At 36.3% G+C, this 6,714-nt stretch overlaps 1 protein-coding gene across 1 annotated transcript; it reads left to right on the top strand.

Moving 5' to 3' along the window:
• The first annotated feature begins 2,959 nt into the window (after positions 1-2,959).
• Positions 2,960-5,921, top strand: LOC101114098 (vesicle transport protein GOT1B-like). The gene has a single exon (XM_042248469.2). The coding sequence runs from the start codon at positions 3,052-3,054 to the stop codon at positions 3,466-3,468; it is 417 nt and encodes a 138-aa protein (XP_042104403.1). The 5' UTR covers positions 2,960-3,051; the 3' UTR covers positions 3,469-5,921.
• The last annotated feature ends 793 nt before the right edge of the window (positions 5,922-6,714 follow it).

Here is a 6,714-nt window from a genome sequence, read left to right on the forward strand (position 1 = left end):
TTGAGATTGTCTTTTTCCTTCATGTAGGTGTTTATCCTTATAAATTTCCCTCTTAAACTGCTATTGCTGCTTCCAGTAAGTTTTTGGTATATTGTAGTTCCACTTTCACTTGTCTCAAAATATTTTTTTATTTCTTTTTGACCCACTGGTTGTTCAGTAGTTAGTCTCCACATATTTGTGAATTTTCCAGTTCTCTTCTTATAGCTGATTTCTAGTTTCACATCATTACTATTGGGAAAGATGCCTGATATGATTTCAACCTTCTTAAATTCACTAAAATGTGTTTTGTGGCCTAATACATAATCTATGCTAGAGACTATTCCCTGAGTAAATTAGAAGTATGAGTATTCTATTGCTTTTGGATGGAATAGTGTGTATGTTAAGTCCACCTGGTCTAACATGTTATTTAAGTCTAATGTTTCCTTGTTGATTTTCTGTTTGGATATTATATATCTAATGAAAGTATGGTATTAAAGTCCTCTACTATTAATGTATTGCTGTCCTTTTCCCCTTTGGTTCATTAATATTATATATTTAGTTGCTCCTTTTAGGGTACATTAATATTAAAAATGTTACATCCTCTTGTTGGATTGACCCCTTTGTCATTTTAAATATATAATGGCCTTTGTTGTCTCTTATTAGGCTTTGTCTTAAAGTCTATCTTGTCTTTTAGAAGTATACTATCTCAGCTCTTGTTTGGTTCCCATTTGGGTGGAGTATCTTTTATCATCCCTTCACTTTCAGTCTGTGTGTGTCCTTAAAAGTGAAGTGAGTCTCTCATAAGCAGCGTATAATTGGATCTTGTCCATTTATCTTTTATAACTCCTAATAAGGTCCATTTACCATGGAATAACATGTTTAATAATATAAATGCCATTTATCATTAGCATTACTATGAAAAATAAAAAATACCAAAATAATTCATTTATTTCTAACTTTGTCTTAGTTTCTCCTTTTTCAAGTTCCTTGAGGTGCAAAGTTAGGTTGTTTTCTTGAGATTGTCTTTTTCCTTCATGTAGGTGTTTATCCTTATAAATTTCCCTCTTAAACTGCTATTGCTGCAGTTATTCATGGAAGTGAATTTTTAAATAGAAAAATTTGATCAGAGAAGCTATTAACTCTAGAAGCAACAAGTGAAGAAACCACTTCTCTTGCTGCTTCCACTCCTCTCTCCTTTGCTCACTCTGCTCAAGCCGCACTGGCTTTCTTGCAAGTTTTCTAACATGCTGAGAATTATCCTTAAACATTTTTCTGGCTGTTTCTTCTGACAAAAAACTCTCTTATGAGATATGACTTTGTCACCAAACACAAGTTCATGTGTCCACCTCACAGTGAAACCAAACAAACTGAAAGGTTGGAGTGGGGAGCAGAGAGAAATTCATTGCAGAACCATACAAGGAGATGGGTGGCTCCTGCCCCCCAAACCCCAAACTCCTTGAAGGGTTTCAGTAAAGCATTTTAAGAAGCCAGGTGAAGGAACGATGTCACAGGACACGTGATCAGCTCGTGCACAAGTCTCTGACTGATGGATGGTGGGGTAACAAGGCAGTGTCTCAGGGGTTAACACTATGAATTCTTGGGTACCAGAAGGCCTAGGGGCTATGTGCTGACGGTCGCCACATAGTTCACATCTTCCATCTGGTGGGGGGTGGGGGGCAGGGTTTCACACCTATAAAATAACTCAGGGAATGTGCAGCAGGTACTGTTATCTAGGTGCTTCAGGGAGGAGCTAAAGCAGAAGATACAGTTTGGCAAATTCTATCTTATAGATGGCTGAGCATTTTAATACAGTAACATCTTCCCTCCTATTCTCTCCCACCACCTCATTCCGCTTACCTTTCTCTATTGTCTTCATTTTACATACTGACAAAGACTCCCTCCTTGATGAAACTTGAAACAGGCTCTTCCAGAGAATTCCCTGGCAGTCCACTGGTTGAGACTTCATACTTCCACTGCAAGGAGCACAGGTTCAATCCCTAGTCAGGTATCTAAGATCCTATAAGCCATGTGGTGCAGCCAAACACTAAAAGAAAAAAAAAGGCAGACTCTTGTGAACCCTTTTTTGACTAGGCCCTATTTCCTTAAGTGCCCAATTTTATCAAGAATCCTGCTAAGACAGTTTAGCAAGAATACTCCACCATCAATAACTGATCATCCTCAATATCTGGTCAAATTCCTCATCTTCTACCATCCCCCAGATAATATCTGACATCCATGGCCTGCCCTCAACAAGAATCCTATCAAGTTGGTTTAGCCAGAAATCCCACTTTATCCCTGATATTTCCTCTTTGTAATTTGCCATCCACTGGCCCTTCTGCCCCACTACTTGGCTATAAATTCCCACTTTCCTTGCAGGACTCAGAACTGTAGCCAGCTTTGTAGTGAGGGATTTTCTTTTCTTCAATTACAATAGTTTCTGAATAAAATCTGTTTTTACTGCTTTAACTACTGTCAAGCTCTTTTTTTCTCTGACAATAGTTTTTATCACATTCTATCAAGCTACATGTTTTATTATATATATATATATATATATATATATATATTTGTCTAGGTATATCTATTACAAATGTAATCTCCATGAGGCAGGGATCTCTTCCCCCTGCCACTGATATATCACAAGCACCTATAAAAGTGACTGGCATGTAATAGGCACGTAATCATATCTTTTGAATTTATTTGATTTGTTGACTGAAATGAATCAACTATTTATTATATGCCTATGATGATACTCCGGTGGCTCAGAGGGAAAGAATCCACCTGCAATGCAGAAGATGAGGGTTCAGTTCCTGGGCTGGCATTGAGTTAAAGCAGTTGATTGCTTCACATTTGTGACTGATGCTACGTGTGTCTGTTCTTGGCATTTACTGTGCCTTAACTTAATGGTTAATGTAAAGCTCAAGTTACTTTTATGTTTTGCTTTGTCCCCATAATCAAGATATATAGAGACGTGGCGTCTCTTGCCTGGGCTGCTTCCCGGCTTCATTCTCTCCACTTCGCTCCACACCCAGGGCGCTCTGAGATGCTATTGCTGCCTCCCTCACCTCTGCAGCCATGATCTCGTTAACGGACACACAGAAAATTGGAATGGGATTAACAGGATTTGGAGTGTTCTTCCTGTTCTTTGGAATGATCCTCTTTTTTGACAAAGCACTGCTGGCTATTGGAAATGTTTTATTTGTGGCTGGCTTGGCTTTTGTAATTGGTCTAGAAAGAACATTCAGGTTCTTCTTCCAAAAACATAAAATGAAAGCTACAGGATTTTTCCTGGGTGGTGTGTTTGTGGTCCTGATTGGTTGGCCTTTGATAGGCATGATCTTTGAAATTTATGGATTCTTTCTCTTGTTCAGGCGCTTCTTTCCTGTGGTTGTTGGCTTTATTAGAACAGTGCGAGTCCTTGGATCTCTCTTGAACTTACCTGGAATTAGATCGTTTGTAGATAAAGTCGGAGAAAGCAACAATATGGTATAACAACCACTGAATTGAAGACTCATTTAAAATGTTGTATTATTTATAAAATCCTTTGAAGAATATTCAGCACAAAATTAAATTACCTGAAATAGCTTGTAATGTTCTTTACAGAAGTTTAAAAGGTATAGCCTACAAAGTACCAACAACAGTTAACAAGCGATGAAAACAGGCTTCTAACCAAGTCATCTAAGAGGTCAGCAAGCAAACTGAAGGAGGTGAAATCTATGTTACATGCATATTGAAACTTTTAAAGGCCATTTTTATTATTTTTCTACAATGTGTGAAACACAGCCATCCATAGAGAACTGTAATCCCTATTTCTTTCCTTCTTATGTTCAAGATGCAAGCATATCCATAGGCATTTGCTTTTTAGAAGTGTCCACTGCAACGGCAAAAATATTTCCAGTTGCACTGTGTCTCTGAAAATGATGCATGAGTTAGATTGGATTATGTCATTTTAATCTATTAAAACCAGGAAAACCCAGTGTTGATGTATGAATCCCTTTTTTTTTTTAGTAAGAATATGGTTAAAATAAAACTTTCATGGTTCTTCTGAATCTTAATATTTTAAAACCAGATGAAAATCCAATGTAGATATTCTTTGTTGGAATGTTGCAAAGGTCATTCTTTACTATCTTACAGTTTCTAAGTTACAGCTCACTCAGCACTTTTTCCTTCAGCAACACACTCTGGAAATCCTGATATTCCTTGGGACTCTCATCTGAGCATCTGTATCTTTCATGACACATGAGCATTTAACAGAAAGCCATCTCAGCCATGAAAGAGTCTGTTACAAAGCTTGTTTCACTGAATGGTGTGTTCTTTAAGATACTAAGTGATACAACCCAAGTGAGATTTTTCCGTGTCATGATCCAGTTTTTCCTTTTTTTTTTTTTTTAAATTTTAGCAGTGGTTTATTATTTTGCTTTTCATACATTGAAATAACCACTGGTAATTTTTACTTTAAGATGTAACATGTTATAAGGTTAAATTTACAGCTGTTTTTTAAAGGGCTGTTCACAGAAGCCAATTTTTCCCTTATTTTCAGCGTTTTCCTAACATAAAAATCAGTATGCATACTGTGTGTTTCATACTCGCTCTCTTCATCTTGAATTCGTGGAGAGAATCTCTGAGTTCACATGCTAAAGTTATTTTACCGTAATTAAGCTGGCTATAGCTCTGAAAAGCATGACACTACAAAAATGATGTGTTGTTTTCTCCACTGTTGCTGCTCGACAGGCAGTAAGTAGGAAGCCGTGGTTGTTTCCTCAGGAGTAGTTTTCCAAGGAGGCACCCTTTTGTAGATGTAGGAAGCCATTTCAAGAGTCATAGTATTATTTGTTTTACTGTTAATGATTGTACTATTTGCTCATTTTTTTTAACAGTTGCAGAGCTTTTTAATACATAAAATCATTGAAATTTGTGATTTTTTATTTACAAACATGTCTACAAGATATATTATTGCCTGTGTTATTAGTAGTTAAATCTCTTGATGCACAGGGAAGTCCCATCCTTGCTCATCTAAAGAAAGAACAACTTGGTAGATAGTCTTTACGGGTCAGCCTTGTGGATTACTGTCTTTTTGGTACTGGCATTTGACTTATGACATAATCTGTGCACATAGATGATATTGACAAAGTGAGACTCCTACCTCAATAGTTCATGGAATGATAAGAAACCTTTTGTTGTCTAATGCTCTTCAAAAAAGTACTATCCTCGCTTGGAGAGTGTCAAAGATCTACATACTTGGGGGACTGACTTATATAAGTTGCCCTGTGGGACTCTGTTATACATATTTTTGACTGACCCATATTATTTACAGTGGCTAGATAAGTCTACCTTTTTTAGAGCAAGAACAGTATCTGTTAATGTAAGGAGCATCTGTATTATTTAACTCCTTTGTAGACATGAATTTCTATCAAAATGTTCTTTGCACTGTAGCAGAGATCTCTTTTTCAACAATCTTGTTCAGAAAACATTAGACAGAAGTGTATAAAGGATGTGATAATCTCCTAATAAGAATGAGAGGCTTGGAGCAGTTTTGTTTTTTCAAATGTGAGTTTGGGACTGCTTGGCAGCATTGTATGTTTCTTAGAACCATTGATGAGGCTCTATTTTTAAACATAACTTGTTTTCTGACAGAAAACACTGTACATCATATGGTTTCTTCCTTTCCAAAATTAGTCTTCTGTGACCAAAAAAAAAGCATCAGTTATTGCTATAAAGGTGGAAGAAAAGGTCTAATACTACTTAGCCTTAAGTGTTTCTGGCTATGTTCAAATCTATTTTCTGTAACAGAAACATATTTGGAATGTTTTAATTTTCCCCTTATACATTGTAATTCCTGGAATACTGCTACTTTTAAAAGTCTCACAGATTATATGATCTAACAATTGAATATTGTAAATACACTTGTCTTACTTCTCAATAAAAGGGTACTTTTCTATTAAAAATATATATAGATTACACTTCATATGCTTGCAATTACTTTCCTGATTAGACTAGGAAGGGAAGAAACTGCCTTTCTATGTTGGGTCAGCAAGTGGAAAAGAAAAATTCCAAAGGAGAGGCAGATAAGGATTTGGTAAAACGGAAAGCTGTAGAACAGAAAGAGGAGCCCCTGCCTTGAACGAAGGCAACACTGGTTTGCTATTAAGAGGACATAACTTTGATACATTATCAAAAGACAATGCATATTGAAAGATTTTTAGTCTTGTTTAGATTTTTTTTAATGAGATTTTAATTGGTAGGAAATGTCCCACATTGTCAAATAGGCTGTTATTTCAATATGAGAAAATTTTAAGTATAACCATAGGATAGAAGATGTGAGGCTATTAAATGGTAATTCTTTAAAATGCTGCCCCTTGGAAGGATTTTTAATAGTATTCCTCAAAAGAAACAGGACATGCGTGCTCTGCCCAGGGAGAAGTGTACTCACAACTCAGATCTTGAGACCAAGATCCTGCCCCAAAAAAGAACAGATTAAGAACTTTTCCTTTGTGTTCCTAACTGCTACGTTTTTATACGACCCTATGATAAAAGTAGGAAATGAAAGAAATGGAAAGAGATGTAAATACAAGTTAAATGCTGGGTAACTAGGGTTAGGTCAATCCTCTTTAGCAAGAGAACAGATTCAATCTATGTTAAAAGTGAAATTAAGTCCTATTAAGTGCACCATTACCTACAACTAGCAGTAAGGTTCATGATAGAATGATTTGAAAATCTGAAACCTATAAAATTCCTTGT

Source organism: Ovis aries, chromosome 4 (assembly GCF_016772045.2).
Source record: "Ovis aries strain OAR_USU_Benz2616 breed Rambouillet chromosome 4, ARS-UI_Ramb_v3.0, whole genome shotgun sequence".
NCBI lineage: Eukaryota > Metazoa > Chordata > Mammalia > Artiodactyla > Bovidae > Ovis > Ovis aries.